Source organism: Pogoniulus pusillus, chromosome 16 (assembly GCF_015220805.1).
Source record: "Pogoniulus pusillus isolate bPogPus1 chromosome 16, bPogPus1.pri, whole genome shotgun sequence".
Classification (NCBI taxonomy): domain Eukaryota; kingdom Metazoa; phylum Chordata; class Aves; order Piciformes; family Lybiidae; genus Pogoniulus; species Pogoniulus pusillus.
In genome coordinates, this window is record NC_087279.1 from 22083910 (window position 1) to 22111662 (window position 27753).

The 27753-nt window shown below is 47.7% G+C and overlaps 1 protein-coding gene across 3 annotated transcripts in view; it reads left to right on the plus strand.

The window, feature by feature from the left end:
- PTPRG (protein tyrosine phosphatase receptor type G) overlaps positions 1–27753 on the plus strand; it is a 623046-nt gene that overhangs the window by 316909 nt on the left and 278384 nt on the right. For all 3 annotated transcript variants that reach the window (XM_064156968.1, XM_064156969.1, XM_064156970.1), the window contains 2 exons: positions 42–221; positions 8197–8345. In XM_064156968.1, coding sequence (XP_064013038.1) covers positions 42–221; positions 8197–8345 — 329 coding nt within the window. The remainder of the gene's footprint in view (positions 1–41; positions 222–8196; positions 8346–27753) is intronic.

The following is a 27753-nucleotide window of genomic DNA, read 5'->3' on the forward strand; positions in this document are numbered from 1 at the left end:
CAGCCACTGGGATGTTAACTGGCATTGCTGTTTCTTAACAGGTACCTATGGTCCCGAGCACTGGGTTACTTCCAGCGAGAAATGTGGAGGCTCTCAGCAGTCTCCCATAGACATCATAGACCATCAGGCCCATGTGGGAGATGAATATCAAGAACTGCAGCTTGATGGTTTTGACAATGAATCTTCAAACAAGACTTGGATGAAAAACACAGGGAAAACAGGTATGTTCTTCTCTCTGTGTGTCTGCCTGCAAGCAATTAGAAATTCAGGCCATCTTCCACCCTTCTCCTTTTTAATTGTTCTGTTGTTTGTATTTTGCTGGTTTTCTTTTTGGTGGTGGTGTTTGGTTTTTTTCCCCTGTTGGTTTTGTTTGTTTGTTTAATACTTTTCCAGCAGCAGTCACCTGTCTCCGTATTCTCTGCAAGGCTACTTCTGCAGGTTGGGTTTAAGGGATTTTGTGTGCGTAGGTGCTTGTGATTCTCAGTATAAAACAATTCTCTTGGTAGCCAGTTGTTCTTCAGAATGAAAGGCTGTATCAGAGTTTTGAAGGTGTAACCTTGAATTATCAGCTTTGGGAGGCTGTAACATCTAATCTAAAAGAATGCTGAGATGCAAGGCTCAGGGGGGAAAGGAAAGGGAAAGTCTTCAGAATTAGAAGGTTTTAGAGAAGAAAGAGCAATAACTGCTCAGAATAGTGGGGGGGCTTGTTAATGTGTTTCTGATATGATCACAGCACTGTGTTTTTCACTGAACTGAATCCTCTTCTGCTCTGTCTGCTCTGGATTTTAGAGAAAAGAGCAGTCAGAGTAGTGCTTATTTTTACCACAACAGTTCACCAAAAGGTCAAGGTTGATTTATATGCAAAGCCTCACGCATTTGATTACTCTTTAATTCTAAAAACCTAAAAAGCAGAAATTATAAGGCCACCCTCCTCATTTGACAAGGTCAAATATTTTTAGGGAATTGGATTAAACCACTAATTAATTCAATTTTATTTATTGGAAATGTGGGGGTTTTTTTTTTCATCTTTATTAACATTCAGCTCGCATCTCTGTAGTGCTCTGTGTAACGTGGCTGTAGTCAGAGATCCGCTAGCAAAACGGAGCAGGGCTCGTACCTTCTCTGGGCACTTGCAACACAGCTGTGCACACAGCGTGACCTCAGATACACCCACTGCTTCCAGGGGACTTTGGAACTCAGCCACAACCTGCAGTCCAGCCAGCACTTCAGATCCAGTTCCAGCAATTCAGGATCTTAGCAGGAGCTGAGAGTTACTGCCCCTCAGATGAGATGGAGTGGCAGGGTGTGATCCTGTTTTCTTTCACCACAAAGTAAATCCAGTTAACATAAACCACGACCAAATATAGCTTGGGAGTTTGATGCATTACTGAGGGATATTTTTTTTTTCCCACCCAGTTTCACTAAAAACAAAAAGAAAAAGCTCCTGTTTGCTTTGAAATCCTGATTTAGCTGCCCCTAGTAGCACCACGAGGGTCAGGCAAGGTTGAACGCAATGGAGATTCGCTGCTTAATTAATCTACGCACGTCGTGCGCCCTGCCCTTTTCATCACAAAGGGATGTCTGTAGCAGCCAACAATAAATGCAAGGAGCAGTACCACAAAAAAGTGATGGTGCTATTCTTCTAAGAAAGATGCTTATGCTGTAGTGAGTGTGTAATAGGAACATATTGCTGCCCATCTAATAGGAAACCACGCTGAACCGAAACGGGCCAGCAAATTTTCCAGTCTCCATGCAGTTGGCAGTGAAAGCTGTGCCTTGAGTCTTCTCTGCTGGGTGATTTTAGCACTGCTGCTATATTTGATTTCCTCACCCGTTGGGGTATGGATTTTTGCTGACAAGTTATTGCTTCACAAAGCCACAGTAACTGTCACTTTTCCTGGTAACTTACGACCCTTTTCTGGTAACGTGAAGACTCCTTTTGCCTTGCTGTCATCCTTCATTTCTTCTGCTGAGCTCTTAACTCCTCCCTTGTTTTATCAAGTCTCATTCCTTTGCTTGGTTTTCTGGCCTCTTGAAGACATTTGCCTGGGATTAATTTCTAAGGTGGTAAGTGGTAGTGCAGCAAACCAAGTAGGGTGTTTTGGCTTGTGGGTAGAACATAGAGGCAGGTTGTGCCATAAATTGTCAAGCATTTTGGCAACAGAGCCTTGGAGCAGATGGCCACTTGAGACCTTCATATTGCAGACTGACAGAGACAGTAAACTAAATATCTGTTTAAGCAATGGTGATGGACGTAGAGGGCATTTCTCAGCAATTAATGACTGGTTAAAAGAGACAGGGGTCCGAGGGAAAGCCAAAGGCCCTTAGCCTTGATGCTCATTAACTGGCAGGAAATGTGTTCCTTGGGTTATTGTTATTGCTATTGGGCCGTTTTTTATTGTTGTTTGTTTTTTTTAGGACAGAACAATTAGTTATTTTTCTGCTTTTGAAATGTTAAAAGGTAAAGAGGTTATTGCTCTTTAGATTTGCTGTGCTTTTTCTTGTTCCCCCCTCTTCTGCCTTATCAGGTAAAGGGCAGACAATGTACAGAAAACAACATTTCATTCAGAGAATGGAAAGGGCTTTGCTCAGCCTCTGTCTCGACTAGAAATGCTTTTGTGCATGATTGCACTGGCAGAGGCCCTAATGTGGGTTTGATTTCATCACCACAGTAGCTGGTTCCCAAGTGGTAAAGATCACTTGGAGGATATATGCACATTTCATAGTTTACTTTCATTAGTTGGTGCCATTTGTGCCACCTTACAATTAAGCCTTAGCTGGTGTCAGGCAAGCCTGAGGCTTACAAGGCTTTTGCAGGTCTGACCTGCCCCCTGGGAAGAGTGCCCATGGGAACAATACCCTTACCAGCATTATACAGACATTGCCACTTTACCCCTTTTCAGGTCACTGAGAACTTCTGAAAAAACTCCTTCCTTTTAGAGAAATCTGCTGAAATCTCTGCCAGAAACATGGCTTTGTTAAGTACTTTTTTCCTATGCGATGTGCTGGTCCAGACCATCAGAGCTGCTCTGCTGAGGCCATTACAGCTCCAGCCCTGACCCTGGAAATGGCATCAAGCAATTGTGATCCCAGTGATTGTACACAGCCTTCCTTGGTTTTGTAATCTCAATTAGTATTTCAAATTAGTGAGCCTTGGGGGTTGATTCCTTGCTGTGAGATCTACAGCAGTGACTGGAGGCAAGCAGCGGCTGCCAGTGCCCAGGGACATGATGTTTGGTTATTCCAGTCCCTGATACTGCAGGACACATGGAAGGGAGGGAAGGTTCCCAAGCAGTGGCAGTGAGGGAATGCTGCTAAGCTAGAAAGGTGATGGGAGCATGTGTCAGAGAGCTCAGCAGCATAAGAAACGCTGTAAAATGAACAATTAGATGAACATTTCAGATTGTACATCCTCCTAATTATCCTTTTAATTATTCATCTAAAACAAGTAAAATGACCCCTGACAGAGCTGTAAATTATTTAGGAACTATCAAATATTTATTAGATGCAACTGAATCCCCACAGAGGTTTTTTAACAGATGCACACGAATCTGCTTTCCTGTATTCCTCTTCTCCTAATCTGCTTTCCTGTATTCCTCTTCTCCTAATCTGCTTTCCTGTATTCCTCTTCTCCTACAGTTTTATCTATGGAATTTATAACCAATTGAGTGAGACTTTAGTTAGCCCAGGGACATTTTTTTAAGAGAGGAAAAGAGCAGTGACACTTTAAGTCGTTTAAGTTTCACAGCTATAGTGTTATAAGCCAATGACCACCCACCAGCAGTACCCAGGTCAATACTGAGCCAGTCCTGCACCACCTCTCTTCCTACACAAACACTCTGATGCAAAGGGAGTGCTGAAAGAACCAGAAATCATGGAAGAAAGGAGCCCTGGAATGTGGCTGGTGTGATTTAGATATACCTGAACATCCCATGCAGTTCAGGTGAATATTTAAACCATGAATGATTTAAAAGTAGAGATGTGTCTAAATTGCACCTGAGCTGAGGCTGCTGTAGGCAGCTCTCTGTGCTGATGGGAGGGCTGCCCTGGTGCAGCAGAAAGCCCAGCTCAAAAGTCTGCCACTGATGCAGCAGCTGAGGAACCATTTCTTTCACAACTCATTTTTTAGAGTATTGGCTTTTTTTCATCAGTGAATAAAATCCTCCCTCTTATATAATAAAAATTTGGCTGATATTGATGTCTATATTAATATTATATCTAAGCCGTAGAATAGAATCATAGAATGGTTTAGGTTGGGAGGGACCTGAAAGCTCATCCAGTTCTAACTCCCCACTATAGGCAGAGACACCTTCCACTAGAACAGGTTGCTCAAGGCCTCATCCAACCTAGCCTTGAACACCTCCAGGGAGGTTGTGGAGCACAGAATCACCCAATGTGATCTTTGATCACATTGGGTGATTCTGTGCTCCACAACCTCCCTGGGCAACCTGTGCCAGTGTCTCACCACCCTCAACCTGTGCCAGTGTCTCACCACCCTCACTGCAAGGAACCCTTTCCTAACATCTAGTTTGAATCTCCCCTCTGCCAGTTTAAACCCATTACTCCTTGTCCTGTCATTACAAAGCCTTGTCAGTAGTCCCTCCCCAGCCTTCCTGCAAGTCCTTTTCAGATACTGGAAGGCCACTACAAGGTCTCCTCAAAGCCTTCTCTTCTCCAGGCTGCAGAGCCCCAACTGTTGTAGCCTGTCCTCATAGCAGAGCTGCTGCAGCCCTCTGAGCATCTTTGTGGCTTCCTCTGGACTTGCTCAAACAGTTCCATGCCCTCCTTGTGCTGGGGGCTCCAGAACTGCACCCAGGACTGCAGGTGGGGTGTGAGGAGAGCAGAGCCAAGGGGCAGAATCCCCTCCCTTGCCCTGCTGCCCACACTGCTCTTGCTGCAGCCCAGCACAGGGTTGTGTCTGGGCTGCACTCACCCTCCAGGCTCCTGTTGAGCTTTGCATCAGCCCAGACCCCCAGGGCCTGTTCCTCAGGGCTGCTCTCAGCCATTCCCCACCCAGCCTGGAGCTGTGCTTGGGATTGCTCTGACCCAGGTGCAGGACCTTACACTTGGCCCTATTGAATGTCATGAGGTTGGCCTGGGCACACCTTTGCAGCCTGTCCAGGTCCCTCTGGATGGATCCCTGCCCTCTAGCAAGGTGACTGTGCCACACAGCTTGGTGGCATCTGCACACTTGCTGAGGGTGCACTCAGTTTCTCTGTCAAAGTCACTGACTATGATGTTCAACATCGCTGGTCCCAGCACTGACCCTTGAGGGACACCACTTGCCACTGGTCTCCAGGTGGACATTGTGCCTTTGATCACTACAGCACAATGTTATATAAAATTGGGTTTCTATTAATGTCATATTAATTGTGATGACACAGTTGTCACACAGAAATCCTGGTGAGCCATGCTGTTCCCATTTGAACTACATAAATAAATGCATAAGTGAACAAAACCAACAGAGTAACCCAAAATCCATAATCACAGGCTTCTGAGCACAGCAAGCAGTGGTCTGCAATGGCTTTTACAAGGGAAAAGTTCTATTTTTAAGCAATAGGCTTGTAAGAGATGCTAGGATGGATTTTGTAGGGAGTACTTTTTAGGAACCATGCATATTAAAAAGGAGGGATGCTAGAACTGGAAGTAATCTTGCAGTCAAAGCAGCAGACAGGGAGTTTTGGAAAGCTAGGTTCTTGGTAGACTCTAGGTCAGGATCTTAGTGGGACTATAGGTCAGGTTCTTAGTTGGACTGTAGGTCTCCCCCATACCAGCTTCCACCATGTAATTTTGCCCTCTGTTTACAGATACAGTTTGATCAACATATAAAATACAAGGGCTTTTGGAAACGAAAAGAAATGCAAACAAGATCCTTTTGGCTCTTACTGGATCACCTAATAATACCACAGTTACTGTAGTAGAACCCTGTTTTGTGTAGAGGGCACCTCATGAGGAAAAGTGCAGGGTCCTTCAGCTGGGGAGGAGTAACTACAGGCACCTGTGCAGGTTGGGGCTTCCCTGTCAGGAAAGCAGCTCCAAGGACAAAGACCTTGGAGTGCTGGTGGACAGCAAGTCCTGCATGGGCCAGCAATGTGCCCTTGTGGCCAAGAGAACCAGTGGCATCTTGGGGTGCATCAAGAAGTGTGGCTAGCAGGGCTGGGGAGAAGAATCTCCCCCTTTGCCCTAGTGAGACTACACCTGGTATTCTGTGTCCACTTTTGGGCTCCCCAACTCAAGAGAGACAGGGTCCTGCTGGAAAGAGTCCAGCAGAGAGCCACGAGGACAACTGAGATACTTGAGCATCTCCTCTACAAAGACAGACTGAGAAACCTGGGGCTCTTTAGTCTGGAGAAGAGAAGACCAAGAGGAGATCTCATCCATGTGTGTGAATATCTAAGGGGTGGGTGTCAAGTGGCTGGGGCCATGCTCTTTTCACTGGTCAGCAGCAATAAACTAAGAAGCAACAGCTACAAACTGGAACAGAGAAGGTTTCAGATCAACATGCGGAGAAATTTCTTTACAGTGAGGGTGACAGAGCCCTGGAGCAGACTGCCCAGAGAGGTTGTGGAGTCTCCTCCTCTGGAGGCTTTCCAAACCTGCCTGGATGCATTCCTGTGTGAACAGGGGAATCCTGCCCTGGCAGGGGGTTGGACTCAATGACCTTTGGAGGTCCCTTCCAACCTCTCAGGTTCTGTGATTCTGTCTGAAAAGCATTATTGTTACTCTCCCCATTTTGCAGAAAGTAGAAGCAGGGAGGCTAAGGGAAGCACCTGCCATGTCCAGCAATAGAAGTAGGACACAAAGCTTGCCCAAAACACACCAAAACAGAGGAAATCAAAAAACAGAGCATCCAGTCTTTTCCTAATTTGTATTCTAGAGACCTTCAGGGATGTGCAGACAGGGAATGTGGTCAGCTGTGGTCAGCTCTGGAACCACATTAAATATATGCAGGAGTGGGTCCAGAGGAGGGCAAGGAAGCTAGGGAAGGGCCCAGAGTATACATCTGATGAGTGACAAGGAGACCTCATTGCTGTCTACAGCTACCTGAAGGGACATTGTGGAGAGGCTGATCCTGGTCACTTCTCACAGGTAACTGGAGACAGAACAAGGGGGAATGGCCTCAAGCTGAGACTGGGGAGGTTTAGATTGCACATTAGGAAAAGGTTTCTCACAGAGGGAGTGGTCAGGGACTGGAATGAGCTGTCCGGAGAGGTGGTGGAGTCAATCACCCAGAGTGTGTTTAAGGGTGGTTTGGCTGTGGTGCTCAGGGCTATGGTTTAAGGTGAATCTTGCAGAGTAGTGTTAGAGGTTGGACTTGGTGATCCTGAGGGGCTTTGCCAACCTGCCTGATTCTGTGTGTAATATTGAATGGAGTTTGCCATTCAAATTTCAATCAAAGTCCAGTAGGGAGAGTAAAATGTCCTTCAGAAATTTCAACTTTGGCTTTTTCTGTAGTCTATGCAATTTCTTAATCACTTCTATTAATTGTAGACTACTTTTTTCAAGCCAATCCCTGTTAAAAGTAAAATTATCACCAACTATTTTATTTGCATTAGAAGAAATATTTTAAGATCATAGGATCAAGCGGGTTGGAAGAGACCTCCAAGATCATCCAGGCCAACCTAGCACCCAGCCCTAGCCACTCAACTAGACCATGGCACTAAGTGCCTCAGCCAGGCTTTTCTTGAACACTTCCAGGGACAGCGACTCCACCACCTCCCTGGGCAGCCCATTCCAATGCCAATCACTCTTCTCTGGCAAGAGTCTTCCTTCTGACATCCAGCCTACACCGCCCCTGGCACAACTTGAGACTGTGTCCCCTTGTTCTGTTGCTGCTTGCCTGGCAGAAGAGACCAACCCCACCTGGCTACAGCCTCCCTTCAGGTAGTTGCAGACAGCAATGAGCTCTGCCCTGAGCCTCCTCTTCTGCAGGCTGCACACCCCCAGCTCCCTCAGCCTCTCCTCACAGGGCTGTGCTCCAGGCCCCTCCCCAGCTTTGTCACCCTTCTGGACACCTTCCAGCACCTCAACATCTCTCTTGAATTGAGGAGCCCAGAACTGGACACAGCACTCAAGGTGTGGCCTGAGCAGTGCTGAAAGAAAATGTGTCAATGTGCTGGAGATAATGTGTGAAACCTGTAAGTGCTTCAGAAAAGGCATGCTAAGGATGGCTCTCTCCTTGTTGTGTGTGTGCAGTTGCTATCCTGCTGAAGGATGATTATTTCGTCAGCGGCGCTGGGCTGCCAGGCAGATTCAAGGCAGAGAAAGTGGAGTTCCACTGGGGTCAAAGCAACGGATCGGCTGGCTCTGAGCACAGCATCAACGGCAAGAGATTCCCCGTTGAGGTGAGTGGAAAGACACCTGCTTGTGTTGTGCACAGCAAATCAAACCAGGCTGTATCGCCGTGGCTTGAGACGCCTGTGAGATAGGGCAGTGTTTCCTCCAGCCAACATAGCACTTTCGAGGCCCTTCCAGCCCTCGCAGCGCTCTGTCTGTCACCTCCTGTGTGCTTCTGCAGTGTCAGCTCTCAGCTCAGCTCTGCTGCCATTGCCAGCTCTCATGTCCCATGGGTTGAGTTGCAAACAACCACTTTTCTCCTTCCTCCCATAAGCTTTTCATGTGTGGGAGGATCTCCTTGTAAACATCCACAAAGTGACCTCATTGTCCTCCAAATCTTTTCTTTCCCATAAGGCTCACAAACAAATAGCAGCAGTCTGGGAGCTGCTGTGCTGAGCTGCCTGGCTTTCCTCCGTGGTGTTACCTTTCACACACACAGAGCCTTCTCTCTACCTGTGTTCAGCTGCAGCCCCTTGCCTCGTACTAGCAGGACGTCTGTGGAGATCTGTGCAGATAGCTGCGTGTTTGCTTTGCCTGTGCAGGAGCCAGCTGGAGCCGAGCCAGCGCTGCTCTGACAGCCACCCAGCTCTCCCTGCTGCAGCACCAGCAAGGGCTCGGCTCGGGCACAGCACCCTGCCAACGCAGCCGTGTTCAGAGCATGGCGGTGGGTGGCATGCACCTGACCCCAAGGGCATGCCTTCAGGTGGCAGGGAGGGTTCTGGTGCTGTGGGCTGCTGTGCAGCCTGGTCCCATTGGGTCCTGGCTTGTGACTGATAGTCCTCGGTCTCTCTGTCGTCAGTGCAATGTTTTCTGTGTCAATAGAGTCTGTTGATACTTTTCACTCTACGTTCAAAGTATTGCATGGTGAGATAAACCAGATGCTATCTGGGATTACCTTTGCCTTTCAGTAAGAACTCAAGCACTTTAAGAGTATGGCATGGGGATGTGAGCAGCTTGCCCAGAAAGCTCACCTGTAGGCAGAAACAGTTGTCTTGTGAGCTGGGTCTTGCAAGAACTTGTTTGAGTCCCTGCCTTGCCATGTTTTGTCACATGTGGCTTCAGCCAATTCGTATTTTTCAGAAGGTGAGAAAGTGCTTTCAAAGCACAAAGGGAGACTGTAATAGACTTTGGTATGTGACCAAAACCTTCCTGCTCCAACCGCCCCATCACACTAGAATTAAAAGCCATTTTTTGTCTCCCAGCTCTGAGCATGAGCATTGGATGTTCTGTGAGGCAGAGGTGGTTTTGTATTCATTTCAACAAACGTTTCCAACAGCTTCTGCTCTGATGCATCTGTGATTTCACCCCTGAACTCATGGAGCAAAGGCCCAAACGTTGTCGTGCTGCTCTGGTTTAGTTTGCAATACCGATGTTTCTTACTATGTTTCTGGGTGGCAGGAGGAACACCCAGAAAGTCTCCAAAGCCAGTCACCTCCTCTTCTGAAATTTCAGGGAGTGGAGATGGTAAAGGAGGATCAGAATAGAATCATGGAATCAGTCAGGGTTGGAAGGGAACCACAAGGATCATCTAGTTCCAAACACCCTACCATGGCCAGGGACACACGACCCTGGAGCAGGCTGCCCACAGCCTCAGCCAGCCTGGCCTTAAACACCTCCAGCCATGGGGTCTCAACCACCTCCCTGGGCAACCTAGTCCAGGCTCTCACCACTCTCATGCTCAACAACTTCCTCCTCACCTCCAGGCTCAATCTCCCCACCTCCAGCTTTGCTCCATTCCCCCCACTCCTGTCACTCCCTCAGAGCCTAAAAAGTCCCTCCCCAGCTTTTTTGTAGCCCCCTTCAGACACTGAAAGGCCACAAGAAGGTCACCTGGGAGCCTCCTCTTCTCCAGACTGCACAGCCCCAGCTCTTCCAATCTGTCCTCATAGCAGAGCTGTTCCAGGCTCTGAGCATCCTTCTGGCCCACCTCTAGGGATGGAGCCTCAACCACCTCCCTGGGCAACCATTCTAGGCTCTCCCCACTCTCTTGGTGAAGAACTTCCTCCTCATGTCCAGTCTGAATCTCTCCACCTCCATAAGTATTTCCATTTCCTTCTTGTGATGCTAAGGCTATTTGGTGCTGTCTTGATAAATGGAAGCTATTTAAGAAAAAGCAAATTCCTAGGAAATAATGTTCATTTGATTTAAGTATTTTTCATTTTCAGCTGGTTGGAGTAGTGATTTTTTTCTATTTTAAAATTGGGTGGGGGAAAAGTTGACTTCTTTTTGGAATGTAGGTCACTTATTTACATATGCTGCCAAAATCAAATTGCAGCATAAGATAGGTTTAGTGTTAATCCTAATAATGAAATGTAATTTTTAAAGCAATTTGTATTCATTGCAGTGACCTCAACTTCTCTTCTCTGGCATTAGCAGAAGTTCCACAGCCTTTTATTTGCTGTTTTATAAGGGAAGAGCAATTTTTGAATGAAGACTTTCCCTGTTGTGATGATCAGAGAATGGTAGAATCAATCAGGTTGGAAGAGACCTCCAAGATCATCCAGGCCAACCTAGCACCCAGCCCTGACCAATCAACCAGACCATGGCACTAAGTGCCTCAGCCAGGCTTTGCTTCAACATCTCCAGGGATGGCCACTCCACCACCTTCCTGGGCAGCCCATTCCAATGCCAATCACTCTCTCTGCCATCAACTTCCTCCTCACATCCAGCCTAGACCTCCCCTGGCACAACTTCACACTGTGTCCCCTTGTTCTGTTGCTGGTTGTCTGGGAGAAGAGCCCAACCCCACCTGGCTACAGCCTCCCTTCAGGTAGTTGTAGACAGCAATGAGCTCTGCCCTGAGCCTTCTCTTCTGCAAGCTGCACACCCCCAGCTCCCTCAGCCTCTCCTCATAGGGTTTGTGTTCCAGGCCCCTCCCCAGCCTTGCTACCCTTCTCTGGACACCTTCCAGTACCTCAACATCTCTCTTGAATTGAGGAGCCCAGAACTGGACACAGCACTCAAGGTGTGGCCTGACCAGTGCTGAGCACAGAGGCAGAATAACCTCCCTTGTCCTGCTGACAATGCTGTTCCTGAGCCAGCCAGGATGCTGTTGACTCTCCTCCTGCCCAAGAATCCCAAATTGCAGTCAAGTACTCAAAAAGGCTTTCATGGGTGGACTTTGAAGGGTCCAGTAAGTGTAAAGTTATGAAGCTGAGTCCTTCCTGCTGATACATGCAAAACCAATCTGCATAGTTGAGATTAGAGCTCTCAAACAGTAACCGTACACGTGTGCGCGGTGGAGCTTTTAATCTGTAATGCTAATTGTAGTGCAGCTTGCAACTGTCTGATCCAACCTTAATTGCCTGCTGCTGGGAGGTCTATGCCAGAAATAGTGTTCTTCATTTGAGAAGTGGCATTTCTAGGAAGGGAAAAACAAAATCCTATCCTGCAGAAAGGAAAGTTGAAGTCATTCTGATTATTCTGCCCCTATGGACAGAGGTGAAGCCTTTAAGAACAGGCAGGTATTGGCGTTCCAGGTCTGCAGCTGTTGCAGTGGGACACAGCTGAAAGGAAGCACTTTCCGAGTCTAATTGCCCAACCAGATGCAAACCCCATTAGTTCCAAAGCACATCCCAAGGGAACACAGCTAGATCAGCTTCATCCACAGACTCTGCTCTGCACATGAGGTTTAGATGGTTTTTCCTCTGGGATGCAAAGTGCTTGCTGGTATTCTTTTATTCCTTGAAGAGGCTGCAGATACCAATTAGCAGTGTCAGAGGCAATACAGAGGATTATTGTTTGACCATGTTTGGTTTCTATTATTACAACTAATGTGTCAGATGGTAACGCTGTCTATGTTAATTGGTTTCCTTCGTTGAAGCCCATCTGGATCATATTTTTTTTGGGTGATTTATATGGTAAATTAGTTGGTAAGATATATGAGAACCTCCTTTTGTTTCCTGCTTTAAAGGCATGCTGGATCAAAGGCATGCTTTTATGCATATGTAGCATGTTGTGATTCCTTTCCAAGCCGTGGCATTCATAATGGTGTTCTTTAATTACGTGATCTCGATGTATTGATTAGATTTTCTTTGCTGATAGCCAGGCACTGTGATGAGTTTGACTGTCTCTGAAGCAGCATTGGTGAACATTCGTGTGCTTCAAACATTCAGTCAAATTCCAGCTCATTACCAGGCCCGGGCAGCACTGGCCTGAAGTTTCTTTTCCTCTCCTTCTTGTCGTTTTAACATCATCATCTGGATGAGGCCAGGAATTAGAGCTGGGATGCTGAAGATTAAAGCAATACCATTAGTGTATTGCTGGGAGAGTAGAGCCTGAATCCTAATGAGGTTGTAGGCTCTGTGCCAGCTCAGAAAAAGTCTCTCTTCTTTTTTTCTTCAAGTTAAGAAAAGTTTTCTGACGTTGCCTTCTCTAAATTTGAATGAATTGCTGACTCTCTTGTATTTTGTTATTGTTCTTCTCCACTGCTCAGGCCACACCTTGAGTACTGTGTCCAGTTCTGGGCCCCTCAATTCAAGAAAGATGTTGAGGTGCTGGAACATGTCCAGAGAAGGGCAACAAAGCTGGTGAGGGGCCTGGAGCACAACTCCTATGAGGAGAGGTTGAGGGAGCTGGGCCTGTTTAGCCTGCAGAAGAGGAGGCTCAGGGGTGATCTTATTACTGTCTACAACTACCTGAAGGGGCATTGTAGCCAGGTGGGGAGTGGCCTCTTCTCCCAGGTAACCAGCAATAGAACAAGGGGACAGAGTCTCAAGTTGTGCCAGGGTAGGTCTAGGCTGGATGTTAGGAAGAAGTTCTTCCCAGAGAGAGTGATTGGCATTGGAATGGGCTGCCCAGGGAGGTGGTGGAGGCACCGTCCCTGGGAGTCTTCAAGAAAAGCCTGGATGAGGCACTTAGTGCCATGGTCTAGTTCACTGGCTAGGGCTGGGTGCTAGGTTGGACTGGATGATCTTGGAGGTCTCTTCCAACCTGGCTGATTCTACGATTCTATGATTCTATAACCACTCAGGTTTTTCCCCTTTCCCTCTGAAGCCGAGGCAGCACAAATGAACGTGCAAAGGCTAGAAAGCATTGAAATGGTGAAGGGACAGAATTAAAGCAGAGATGACGAGCTCCCCTCGGGCCAGGAGAGAAGGCAGGCTCCCCTCATTAAAGCCAAGAGGAGTAATTGCAGGGCTTTAATCTCCAGTGTCGTGGCACTGGTTGCCAGCCCTGCCTGCCTGCGCAGAGGGCACGCTGCGTGGGCTGCCTGCTAGGAGGCAGAGCCGGAGCTGAGTTTCCCAGGCAAGCAGCAGCTGATGTGGCAGAGCTCAGCACCACTGTCCCAGCCTAACTGCCAGGGAGGCTTCGAGCTGCCTCGCACCCGTTTTTGTGCTAAATGCTGATTATTTCTGTGAAGAGCAGAAATCAGAAGAGTGATTTTAATCATGACTGTGTTAATTTGATGTGAGCTTTGGCTGTTTATGAGCTTTCTCTTTAATGGTGCTAATTGTCAGTTATAATGTGAGCGCCATTATACAGTAATATACAGTAATTTATTTAGTAAATGAGAATCTTATTCCAAGGACCAGGCTGCACTATGCCATAGGGAGCTCATCCCTTTAATCTTACACGAGCAAACTTGCAGAGTCTGGGCCAATCTGGTAATAGGAGCAGAAACAGAGAATCACAGAAGCATTCTGCTTGGAAAAGACCCTCAGGATCACCAAGTCCAACCAATACTGCTGCTCTGCAGAGCTCACCTTTAAACCATATCCTCAAGCACCACATCCAAATGACTTCTAAACACATAGAATCAGTCAGGGTTGAAAGGGACCACAAGAATCAGCCAGTTCCAACCCCCCTGCCATGGCCAGGGACACCCTACCCTAGAGCAGGCTGGCCAGAGTCTCATCCAGCCTGGCCTTAAACACCTCCAGCCATGGGGTCTCAACCACCTCCCTGGGCAACCCATTCCAGCCTCTCACCACTCTCATGCTGAACAGCTTCCTCCTCACGTCCAGTCTCAATCTCCCCACCTCCAGCTTTGCTCCATTCCCCCCAGTCCTGTCATTCCCTGAGAGCCAAAAAGTCCCTCCCCAGTTTTTTTGTAGACTTCCTTCAGATCCTGGAAGGCTACAAGGAGGTCACCTGGGAGCCTCCTCTTCTGCAGATTGAACAGCCCCAACTCTTTCAGTTTGTCCTCATAGCAGAGCTGCTGCAGCCCTCTGAGCATCCTCATGGCCCTGCTCTGGACACACTCCAGCATCTCCACATCCCTCTTGTAATGGGGGCTCCAGAACTGGATGCAGTACTCCAGGTGGGGTCTCACCAGAGCAGAGTAGAGGGGGAGAATCAACTCTCTCGATCTGCTGGCCACGCATCCAGGGCTGATGACTCCACCACCTCCCTGGGCAGCCCATTCCAGTGTCTGGCCACTCTTGCTAGGAAAAAGTTTCTTAATGTCCAGTCTAAACCTACGCAGTGGCAGCTTGAGGCCATTCCCTCTTGCTCTATCACTTATTTACCTGTGAGAAGAGACCAGCAGCAGCCTCTCCACAGCATCCTTTCAACTTGGCTTCAGAAATGGCAATGTGATTTTGTACCCACAAGTGCCAACACGTATGTTTTTGGAGATCTCAAGTTCTTCTCCATTTTAATAATTATAACAACCAAAAAAATCCCTGAAAGATTCCAACAAAACCCCACAAAGCATCCCAGCAGAAAATGAAGAGCCAACACCCTTTCATGTTAATTAATGAGCTTTTACATTATCATTTCACTAAATTATTATTACAAAACAATCATTTGCATTAAGAATTTTAGCTCTCCTGTTTTGGGGAAGACTTTCCAAGTTGTAATGGTGTCTTTGTTCTTATTGCTTCTTTGATTGCCTTTCCTTTGCCTTTGAATCTACATCCTAACTTCAGCACGGGCTAGATCTACAGCTAGTTGTTCTAATTTGAATGCTCAGATCTCCTTGCCAAAGTTTATCACCGTGTGCTATCTTACTTCTTGTTGCATCATTTAATTTGTCATGTTCTTTCTGTATTATCACAGGCAGAAGTCAATGTCTGTGGAAAAAATAGGTGGTATTCACTGCACAAAAGCCTTTAGTACAATGAATTAACTGAGAATAGGTAATGTTTGGGTTTACTTTGTCTGTTTTACCCTGAGTGCTAAGTCTTTCTGTCATACCTGGAGCCATCTACAGTACATGTCCAGCCTTTTATTCAGCTGTCAATGGCAGGGGTATTTATTTTTTTTAGTGCTAGAATCAGAGCATTTTTGGTTCTTTAGATTTACTCCTGGTGCAGTCAGACCATCAATAGTAAGTTTGCAGATGACACCAAGCTACAATCAGGCGTCGATCAAGAGCCCTGCAGAGGGACCTTGACAGGCTGGATGGGTGGGCAGAGGCCACCCTGAACAAAGGCCAAAGTGCAGGGTTCTACACTTTGGCCACAACAACCCCAAGCAGTGCTACAGGCTGGGGAAAGAGTGGCTGAGAGCAGCCAGGCAGAAAGGGATCTGGGGGTACTGGTGGATAGTAGGCTGAAGATGAGGCAGCAGTGTGCCCAGGTGGCCAGGAGAACCAATGACATTCTGGCCTGGCTCAGGAGCAGTGTGGCCAGTAGGACAAGGGAGGTTATTCTGCCCCTGTACTCAGCACTGCTCAGGACACAGCTTGAGTGCTGTGTCCAGTTCTGGGCCCCTCAATTCAAGAGAGATGTTGAGGTACTGGAAGGTGTCCAGAGAAGGGTGACCAGGCTGTTGAGGGTCCTGGAGCACAGCCCTGTGAAGAGAGGCTGAGGGAGCTGGGGGTGTGCAGCCTGCAGCAGAGGAGGCTCAAGGCAGACCTCATTGCTGACTACAACTACCTGAAGGGAGGCTGTAGCCAGGTGGGGTTGGTCTCTTCTGCCAGGCAAGCAGCAAGAGAAGAAGGGGACACAGTGTGAAGTTGTGCCAGGGGAGGTCTAGGCTGGATGTTAGGAGGAAGTTCTTCACAGAGAGAGTGATTTGCATTGGAATGGGCTGCCCAGGGAGATGGTGGAGTTGCTGTCCCTGGAGGTATTCAGTAAAAGCCTGGCTGGGGCACTTAGTGCCATGGTCTGGTTAATTGGCTAAGGCTGAGTGATAGGTTGGACTGGATGTTCTTGGAGGGCTCTTCCAACCTGGTTGATTCTATGATTCTATGACTCTTCTTGGTGATGCCCAGTGGCAGGACAAGGGGCACTGGGTGGAAGTTGAGGCATAGGAAGTTCCATGTAAACATGAGGAGGATTTTTTTTTCCCTGTGAGTGTGACAGAAAACTGGAGCAGGCTGCCCAGGGAGATTGTGGAGTCTCCTTCTCTGGAGATACTGAAGAGCTGCCTGGATGTGTTCCTGTGTGGTCTGCTCTGGGTGATCCTGCTCTGGTTGAACTAGATGAGGTCACTCCCAGCCCTTGACATTCTGTAAGTCTAGTTAGCTTTGTGCCCCTTTTTGAGAGTGAAAGCTGGCTGTATCACAGCATGTTTTCTTGGTAAGCAGGACTGAGCTAACACCCTGTGTTGCAGCTGGGTTTGTTGTTTCTAGCACTCAGCGTATCTGGTAATTGTAATTTTGCAAAGATCTCTTGTGTTTGCTTCAAGCACAAGTAAAGACTAATTGTGAAACAAGGAGCCAGCACTGCTTTTATTTCCTTATATTCCATTTGCTGGTTGCTCTTCAAATTTCCTTCCCTCCATCTGGCAGGATGTAGCAAAGCAGAAGTAATAAATGATGGAGGTACTTAAAGAGGACCACTGGGAATATATCACAGTGAGAAATTTTGGCTGTCTGAAATAATTTTACTCTAATATTCACTTTAAGGACCAAACCCACACTTAGATTGGTGTACACAGAGCTCCCAGTGACTCTGATGGGAGATGTGTTGGTGAAAGTCTGAATGAGGTTTTGGCTCCATCCTCTTGGTGTCTGCGCTGTAGAGCATGCAGGGAATTTAACATGCACTGCTCATCCCTTCTACATCTCTTACAATACCTTGACTTAATCAGTCAGACAAGGAAGATGGCCTGGGGATATTCACATTTAATTTTTTTTCCCCCCCAATGCTGACACTTGCTATGGTATTTTTTCCCCAGCATATTCTCTTGACAGTCTTCTGTCTCCTCTTTCCCCATAGTCTTTAGGGGTCTAGGTAGCCTTAAAAGACTCTAAGAATACAGGATGCTGAAAAGTCAAAGCTGCTGCTCTGTCTTACCTCCTGTAAAGTATGATTTTCCTCCAGGAGTTTCCAGACTCTACTCTTCTTTGCTCTTCACCACTTTTAAAGCTTGTTGAGGTTTCTCATTGTCAGGAAATCAGTGTGTCCTAACTTTTAAACATAAAGTGGATGGATATGTTGGGCATACGGCTGAGTTTCTGTCATGTTACACTGTAAATACCATCAGCAGTGCAAGCTAAACATCATCTCATAACTGTCATGTGTACTGTTTATCTGCCTGGGAGTAGCTGATACACTGCCTCCTCACAGTTGTCTTTAGTGCCTCCCATCTACTGACAGGAGAATCAGTTGAGACTTTTAATTAATGACTTTATCGCGATCCAGGTTCCATTTGAGCACAGAAGGCTTCATCTCGTAGTAGTGAAATACTCAGTCTCCATCTGGCTGATCTTTTCTGTGAATGCCCCATGATAATTAAGAAGAAACACGAGAGGATGGTCTGAAATGAAAATATGTTTAGTGGAGGGTTAACCTGCCTTGGGACTGGTTGTGTAGAGATCCAGACGGCATTCAGGGATGTAACAGCAGTTTGGTTTTATGGCAGCATCTTCCTGCTGCCTGCCAGGGCCCACTAATTTCTAGAGTGTGATTCATCCAGAGTTTTATCTTGAAATAACAATCTAGGAACATGAACCAGATCTAACTCTCTCCTTGTTGGCTGGGAATGTCCTGCTTTCCCCAAAGGATTTCCACCGACCTGTTGGAAAGGTCAGAGGCAGCAGCACTACACCATAATTACAGGATGCTAATGGTGAGCTAAGAGTTGTTCATTCCTCTTAACGTAAACCCCTGATTTTCTGTGTGATTTAATTGGAATCTGGAAAGACTGACAAGGAGAAGGAGGATCAGATGGGGTGAAAATAAGAGATAAGAGGCTGACAGCCAGTTCTTGTTGTAAAGGAGAGTTATTTTGAATAGGAGAAAAAAAATCAATACAAAGGTTGGAGAATTTGACAGAGTTATAAGAGCTACTTTAATGAAAGGTAGCAGATTCAATAGGATTGTTGCTTGAAATGTGGGATTGTCTGAGTTAGAAAAATGGGACTGTCCCTCCCCAGCTGTAAAGGTGAACTTCACATGCTGAGCTTGCTGGGTACTTAGGCCACTGGATTTCCTGGCATTTACTCTGGGCACTCAATGTGGCAAGGGGTGGGGGGGGGGAAGCATGAAAGGGAGCTTGATATATTGTCTTCTTCTGGAATAGATATTTGATTGTAGAAGGAGAAGGACAGCAGTTGATAGCTATTTCTGCTGCCTCACCACATCAGGTAGCTACCATGTTAGAGTATCTGGCAGGTTTCTGCAAGGTAAAATATTTCATTATGTGGAGACAGCTGTATGTGGCCCTAGCTGTGAGAAATGGGCTAGGGCTTGACAGGAGGGGACATTTAGCAAGAGCTCTTCTCTGCCACGTTCATGTCAGCCTCCTTCTCCTAGCAGCAATGGTGGGAGGTGAGCACAGGTAGGGAGGCTGTGCATGGAGGATTCCCAACCCAGGTTAGAGGTGAGTAGTCAGTGAACCTCTTCACCCCTCTGTGCAAATACACCTGAAACAAAAGCACCACTTCATTTAACATGGGCGCTTCAGTAGCAACGGGGAAAGAAACTTACTCGTGGAGCCATTGGAGGGCTATTTTATTGTGCTTAGTGGAAATGGCTACCTCAGTCTTAAACAGAGAGCCAGGTTGTCCAAAATGGCTCATTCCTTTTTAAGTTTGGAAACTTAGATCCAAGGAGGTGTATTTTTTTCAGAGTTAAATGCACAATCAGAAGAGTGTGAGGCTTGCAGAGACATGGGCTGCACGTCAGTCAGTTTATCCTGGTCTGTGGCCTCAGCTCCTGTGTGTGGATGCAAGGAGTGTGCAGGTCAGGTGTGTTTGCATGCCTTACTGTGCCAGGTTGTGTCCTGGGATGTTTGTTAAAGCACAGGAAGTTTTGTTACAGCGTTTGAAGTTTGCTGCGTGCTCAGCGCTGCTTTCCTCCATTTGTGATGTCTTCTCTTGGAGATGTATGGCCCTTCATAGTTATTCCAATAGGCCTTCTGGAAATGGAATCAGAGAATCAACCAGCTTGGAAGAGACCTCCAAGATCATCCAGTCCAACCTCGCACCCAGCCCTAGACAATCAACCAGACCATGGCACTAAGTGCCTCTCGCCCAGGCTTTTCTTGAACACCCCCAGGGATGGTCACTCCACCACCTCCCTGGGCAGGAGTGCCAATCACTCTCTGCCACCAGCTTCATCCTAACATCCAGCCTAGACCTCCCCTGGCACAACTTGAGACTGTGTCCCCTTGTTCTGTTGCTGCTTGCCTGGCAGCAGAAGAGCCCAACCCCTGCCTGGCTACAGCCTCCCTGCAGGTAGTTTAGACAGCAGTGAGGTCTGCCCTGAGCCTCCTCTTCTGCAGGCTGCACACCCCCAGCTCCCTCAGCCTCTCCTCACAAGGCTGTGCTCCAGGCCCCTCACCAGCTTTGCTGCCCTTCTCTGGACATGTTCCAGTATCTCAATATCTCTCTTGAATTGAGGAGCCCAGGACTGGACACAGCACTCGAGGTGTGTCCTGAGCAGTGCTGAGCACAGGGGCAGAATAACTTCCTAACATCCAACCTATCCCTCCTCTGGCACAACTTGAGACTGTTCCCCCTTGTTTTGTTAGGAAGGAAAAGAAAAGTAAAAAGCAGAACCAAACAACAACACTGCACCAATGTGTTAAGAAGTGATAATGTTTCCTTGGCACACAAAAAAGTGATATAAAACCTTAATGTGGTTAATGGGCTTGTTGCTGGCTGGTTGGCCAGCATTTCCCATGAAAGGCATATCACTGGGCTTCAAACAGAGGGAATAAATTTCACCAATGTTCATCATGATTCAAGGCAGCAATCAGGAAATGATTCAAGTTGTCCATTATAGTGGTGCTTTACTGATTGCATTTTTGGGGCTTGGTTTGTTATGTGGTGTTTTGTGTTGGTGTTTTTTTTGTTTCCCCTGAATAATTCCAAATAGCTTCTATAACTTCATGCCAAGAGAATAAATTACATCAGGATATGGTTTTTGCAGTTATAAAATGTAGTATATTTATTATGGGTTTACTTTTGTTGTTGTTGTTGTTTTGGGGTTGTTTGGTTTTGATTTATCGTAGAATCATTGAATCAGTCAGGGTTGGAAGGGACCACAAGAATCAGCCAGTTCCAACCCCCCTGCCATGCCCAGGGACACCCTACCCTAGATCAGCCTGGCCACAGCCTCATCCAGCCTGGCCTTAAACACCTCCAGCCATGGGACCTCAACCACCTCCCTGGGCAACCCAGTCCAGGCTCTCACCACTCTCATGCTCAACAACTTCCTCTTCACATCCAGGCTGAACCTGCCCACCTCCAGCTTTGCTCCATTCCCCCCAGTCCTGTCACTCCCTGACAGCCTCAAAAGTCCCTCCCCAGCCTTTTTGTAGGCCCCCTTCAGATCCTGGAAGGCCACAGGGAGATCACCTGGGAGCCTCCTCTTCTCCAGCCTGCACAGCCCCAACTCTTTCAGTCTGTGCTCACAGCAGAGCTGCTTCAGCCCTCTGAGCATCCTTGTGGCCCTTCTCCACATCCTTCTTGTAATGGAGGCTCCAGAACTGGATGGGGTCTCAGCAGAGCAGAGGGGGAGAATCACCTCCCTGGCCCTGCTGGCCACACTTCTCCTGATGCAGCCCAGGCTCTGCTTGGCTTTCTGGGCTGCAAGTGCACACTGCTGGCTCCTGTTGAGCTTCTCCTCCAGCAGCACCCCCAAGTCTCTCTCCTTAGCGCTGCTCTGCAGCCACTCACTGCCCAGCCTGGAATTGTGCTTGGGATTGCCCTGACCCAGCTGCAGGACCTTGCACTTGTTCTTGTTGAACCTCCTGAAATTGTGCCCACCTCTGCAGCCTGTCCCTCTGGATGGCATCCCTGCCCTCCAGCATGTCTGCAGGTAAAGAGCTGTTTTCAAGGGATGATGGCCAAAAGCTTCTTGTAATCCAGACAGGAGAATGTATTTTTTCAGTCTGGTTATTCATGTGTCCAAAAAGGTTTTAATTAAAATTGATTTTACAATATGGGTCACTAAAAGTCTTTTTCTGTCTAGGGTAACAGAGGCTGTGCAATGCCTTCGCTGTGGACTGTGCTGATCTGTAGTAATCATGTTTACATTCTTGCCCTCCCACCTAAATCCCTCTGCTGTCTCTTATGCTGAGTTTAAAAGCTCTTTGTGACAAAGAATTGTCTCTTTGCTGGGTTTGTGCAGTGCCTGCCCCCGTGGCATTCACGCTCTGGGATAGAGCAGCACTGCTGCTATAACCGCAGGCTTTGCAGGGATGAATTGCTTTGTTTCTTCTATGATAAAGCTTCACCTGATGTAAGAGATCAGGCAGCAATATGAGTGTAGTCCCTGTTATTTCCCCAGTTCACAGGCATCGTGTTTCCAGACAGGATGGGAAGGTTAACTAAAGTTGAAAAAGGATCTAAAACACAGCAAGAGTTTACTGTCTGGTAAAAATGAAACAGCCATCAAGTGGCTGAGAAGGAGAAAAGTGGTGTGTGTTTGCTCATGCTTTGAGGCACACAACACTCAGGTTTCTGTAGAGACAACAAACTGAGGGTAAAGTTATTATATTCCTGAACATGTGTGTCCTCTTGCTTCATATTCTTCTCCCCAGCTTAATAAGCCAAATTCTCTAGTCTCAAAGTAGTTTGGGGTTTTCAGCACATACCTCAAAAGGCCAATAATGTGCTTGTCTATTGTTATCCCATCTAGGCTGGCAGTCCTCAGAGGGAGCTTTTCTGCATCCTCTGGCTTCAGAGAGGAGGCAAAGCAGACTTGGATTTTCTGGACATTCCAGCCCATTCTCTCTCCTGCCTGCAGCTGCCTCCAGCCACTCACTGCTTGGCTGGGAAAGCCTTCATTATCTTCTCCCTCAGAGAGGCCTTAGAATTACAGAACCAGTCAGGGTGGGAAGGGACCACAAGGATCATCTAGTTCCAAACACCCTACCATGCTCAGGGACACCCTACCCTAGAGCAGGCTGCCCACAGCCTCAGCCAGCCTGGCCTTAAACACCTCCAGCCATGGGGCCTCAACCACCTCCCTGGGCAACCCATTCCAGCCTCTCACCACTCTCATGCTCAACAACTTCCTCCTCACCTCCAGGCTCAATCTCCCCACCTCCAGCTTTGCTCCATTCCCCCCAGTCCTGTCACTCCCTGACAGCCTCAAAAGTCCCTCCCCAGCTTTTTTTGTGGGCCCCTTTCAAATCCTGGGAGGCCACAAGAAGGTCACCTGGCAGTCTCCTCTGCTCCAGACTGCACAGCCCCAACTCTTTCAGTCTGTGCTCACAGCAGAGCTGCTGCAGCCCTCTGAGCATCCTCCTGGCCCTTCTCTGGACATGCTCCAGCATCTCCACATCCTTCTTGTAATGGGGGCTCCAGAACTGGATGCAGTACTCCAGGTGGGGTCTCAGGAGAGCGGAGTGGAGGAAGAGAATCACCTCCCTGGCCCTGCTGGCCACACTCCTGCTGCTGCAGCCCAGACTCTGCTTGGCTTTCTGGGCTGCAAGTGCACTGCTGGCTGCTGTTGAGCTTCTCCTCCAGCAGCACCCCCAAGTCTCTCTCCTTAGCGCTGCTCTCCAGCCACTCACTGCCCAGCCTGGATTTGTGCTTGGCTTTGCCTTGACCCAGGTGCAGGACACTGCACTTGTTCTTGTTGAACCTCATGAGATTGGCTTGTGCCCACTTCTCCAGCCTGTTCAGGTCCCTCTGGATGGATCCCTACCCTCCAGTCTGGCTGCTGCATCACACAGCTTGGTGTGGTCAGCAAACTTGCTGAGGGTGCACTCAGTGCCTCTGTCCATGTTATCAACAAAGATATTGAACAAGACTGGTCCCAGGACTGATCCATGAGGGACCCTGCTTGTCACTGGCCTCCACTTGGCCATGAAGCCATTGACAGCCACTCTTTGGGTGCAGCCATCAAGCCAGTTCTTTATCCATCCAGTGCTCCACCCATCCAACCCACGTGTCACCAACTTGGAGACCAGGATGTGGTGCAGGACAGTGGCAAAGGCCTTGCTCAGGTCCAGGTAAATGACATCCTGGGTAGCATTGTCCATTTGCCATTCAAGAGGGCTTTCCACAAAACACAGCTCCTGCTCTACAGATGTGTAAGAAATACAAGGTTGGGCATCTCATCAGAACTAGAAGTAGCATTACCAGGTGGGAAAGAGCTTTTCTCCCTGCAGTGGGCTGTTTGTTGATAGTTTATTCCAGCACAGAAAATGGCACATGGTCTGCCAAAAAATCTGCAGTGTCTCTAAGAGGGGACCAGGAAAAGATGGGAAGTGTTTCCCTGGTAAGGATGAATCGTTCGCTGGGACTGGGCATAAACCTGAGCTTTGGACAGACTCTCAGCAAACAAAGGGTGGAGAGGGAACCTTGCTCCCCTCCAGTGGTGCAGGTAACTTGAGAACTAAAAACATGTGACAGCACAAGATATGTCATGCACTTGTTATGGAAGGAAAGAGGTCTTTAGGATTTCATTGTGCCAGGAATGGATTACATTTCATGAACGTTGTGAATTTTGTCTTTATAGAGCTTCTCACTACATTCTGTGTTTGGGAGTTCATACCTGCAGTGCCACTTGTGTTTGCTCTTTACCTGAACCAGATGAATCTAAGTGTGGTTGAAGCTGAATTTTATTCCTACGTCAATCCCTTCCATTCCTGCAGGGTGGCAATGCCTACAAGCAAGAGAACAAATCCACTGCTCAGTGCCTGCATGCAGTGCTCAAGGGTTATCAAAGAGGAGCAGACTTAAACTTTTCAAAATGCAAAAATACCCCAAATTACAAAATCCATTTGAAAAGAAGAGGAAAGTTCTTTTCTTTGTTCCTCATCAGCCTTGGTTAAGAGGGAAATTCTATTCTCCCTTCTCTGAGGTCTAGATCCTCTTAGGGCAGGCTGGTGCTCTTGAAGAGAAGGTGGCTTGCTGAGAGTTGAGTGACACATTTAATCTTGTGCTGGCACGTACCAGGCAGGACCATAATATCCCTTAAGAAAAAGAAATGTCATTACATCTAGCTCAAAATAGGAGATTGGAGATAACAGAAGGGTTTTTAAAGAGATTCCTTTTCAATTCTTTGCTTGAGAGGTCTCATTCTGTTTGGGAGGCAGGAGTGTGAGCGCTCACTTAATGAGCTGCATTCAAAAGGTGAAATTTCAGGAGAGTAAAACCTATTATTCCCTGAACATGAATGGAGTCACCCCCTTCTCAAATCCATATTCCTGTCTTTCTCTCCAACCTCATCTAATTCCCCGTGCCCCTCATTTAACTAGGAAAACTTTTAGGGTCCTTTGCGTCCAGGAGATGCCTTTGGTAGGTACCTTCAATCATGCTAGTCAATGGTGTTAAACCTCCTGCTGTTTGCTAAGTAACACTGAAAGCTGCATGCTGTTGTTGCTGGCATACCATTTATGAAAGGCCTGTTAGCCCTCCCACTGAACCATATGGTGGTTTCTCAGGCTGTTCAGTAGTAGCAAGACCCAGAACCAAAAAATGAGTATTGGTTGTGTTGTCTCTGCTAAGATGATAAGGGCAGGGTTCTACATGTTGGCCACAACAACCCCAAGCAGCACTACAGGCTGGAGACACAGGGGCTGGAGAGCAGCCAGGCAGAGTGGAACGTGGGGGTGCTGGTAGAGAGTAGCTGAAGATGAGGCAGCAGTGTGCCCAGGTGGGCAGCAGAGCCAATGGCATCCTGGGCTGGATTAGGAACAGTAGGACAAGGGAGGTTATTCTGCCCCTGTGCTCAGCACTGCTCAGGCCACACCTTGAGTGCTGTGTCCAGTTCTGGGCTCCTCAATTCAAGAGAGATGTTGAGGTACTGGAAGGTGTCCAGAGAAGGGCAATGAAGCTGTTGAGGGGCCTGGAGCAGAGCCCTGTGAGGAGAGGCTGAGGGAGCTGGGGGTGTGCAGCCTGCAGAAGAGGAGGCTCAGGGCAGAGCTCATTGCTGTCTACAACTACCTGAAGGGAGGCTGTAGCCAGGTGGGGATGGTCTCTTCTCTGAGACACCCAGCAACAGAAGAAGGGGGCACAGTGTGAAGTTGTGCCAGGGGAGGTCTAGGCTGGATGTCAGGAGGAAGTTGTCGTCAGAGAGGGTGATTGGCATTGGAATGGGCTGCCCAGGGAGGTGGTGGAGTCACCATGCCTGGAGGTATTGAAGCAAAGCCTGGATGAGGCACTTAGTGCCATGGTCTGGTTGATTGGCTAGGGCTGGGTGCTAGGTTGGACTGGATGATATGGGAAGTCCCTTCCAACCTGGCTGGTTCTATGACTCTACGTTCCTGCTTCTATCCCCTTTGTAGTATAAGGAGGGTGTGTTCTGAGCTGTATTCCTCTTTATTGGGGAAACTCCCTGGAAGAGAGTTGCTGTATTTCCAGCATACAGGATTGCAAGTTAGTCTTTCAAGAACCTGAAAACAGCAATTTCTGGGTGCTTGCAGCTCAAACAGCTGTTACATTGGTCTGTTTTAGAGACAAACACATGAAATATGTACGAAAAGTGTGAAAGCTGAAGTGAGGGCTCACCCCTGAGGAGCTGGAAGGTGAGACCATGTAGGAGGAAATGAATGTTTGCTGTAGAAGAAAAGCATGCTGTCATGTCAAAGAAAGATTCCTAACAAACCATCTTGGCCTGCTGAACACCCGAGGCAGCAAAACGTCCACACGTGGTCTCTGACATAATATTCCTGCGTTATTAGCAGAGTTCAGGTGTTTTCTAGTCATGATCAAGTAAGATAGAAGGAGAAAACATTCTGGTAGCACTGTGTGATGGTTTGGGTGTTCCCTGCCCCCCCACACTTTGGAAATCACCCAGACTAGACTTAATGGCTCTGGAAATTGAATGAAGCTTTATATTTACAGCTTAGCACAATAGTTCTTCACAGAGAGAGTGATTGGCATTGGAATGGGCTGCCCAGGGAGGTGGTGGAGTCACCGTCCCCGGAGGTGTTCAAGAAAAGACTGGATGAGGCACTTAGTGCCATGGTCTGGTTGACTGGATAGGGCTGGGGGAAAGGTTGGACTGGATGACCTTGGAGGTCTCTTCCAACCTGCTTGATTCTATGATTCTATGATATTTACAGTATATACAGTTATAGACAGAAATGGACAAGGTAAAAGGTAATGCAGAAACACAACAGCCCTCCCAGAAACCTGAGTCCCCAGGAGGGACTCCCAACCACCCTTCCTCCCACCCCTCAACCTTACCCAAGATCTTGCCTTATGTTTAAGGGTCAGCCACGGGGGTTAGGAAGAACGTGGCTAGAGAGAGAAGTGCAGCCCACAAAGCCCAGAGAGTGTCTCCCTTATCTGTGTTTGTGTTCTTGTTCTTCTGCATCTCAGCAAGCCTATGAGTGAAGTAGACATCACCATTATTTCCTTTTCACAGTGCTGTAATGTAGCTGTTCTCACCAAAGCATTCTAGCTAGCTTCAAACTAGCACACACTGCAGGGAAAAAATGGGCAGCAATCAGAAGCTGGAACCGGGAAAGGGCAGTAGGAGAGAAATAATTAGCAAGGATAATTTTCAGGCCTTGACAGCCTGGCGTGTCTCTGAAGCAGTGAATGGCTTCACCTGACACCCAGAGATAGCCATCTGATAATAGCACTCATCAGATCAATACATCGATACTATATCCTTGAAACAGTATTTAAAGTCTGTTCTTAGGTTCATTTCTTTACTCTGTAAAGTTACAGCAGTCTGGGGTTGGAGATAATGCATTCATTGCAGCCTTATCAGCCTTTCTTTACAGCCTGTATTCTAATGCCTCTGCCGTGATTGCTGGGGAAGGATACTCAGTGAGTTTAATCTGCTTATGCTTTAGAAAGAAAGGATGCTCGAAAGATTAAAAAGGGGCCTCATGCAGCACAGGTTTGGGAGTTTACAGTGCTCACAATGGCAGGGTGTTTGCACAAGCAGCGTTGTGAATGCAAAGCTTCCGTGGTGCTGGCTGCGCAGACCTTGCGGTGAGGAGGGGCAGCTAGGCACAGCTGAGATTTGGCGTTCCTCAGAGTGTCACCGGGTGAAGCCTCACGCTGCTTCCGTCTGGTAAGGAAAGGGACCTGGGGGTACTGATAGACAGTAAGCTGAAGATGAGCCAGCAGTGTGCCCAGGTGGCCAAGAGAGCCAATGGCAT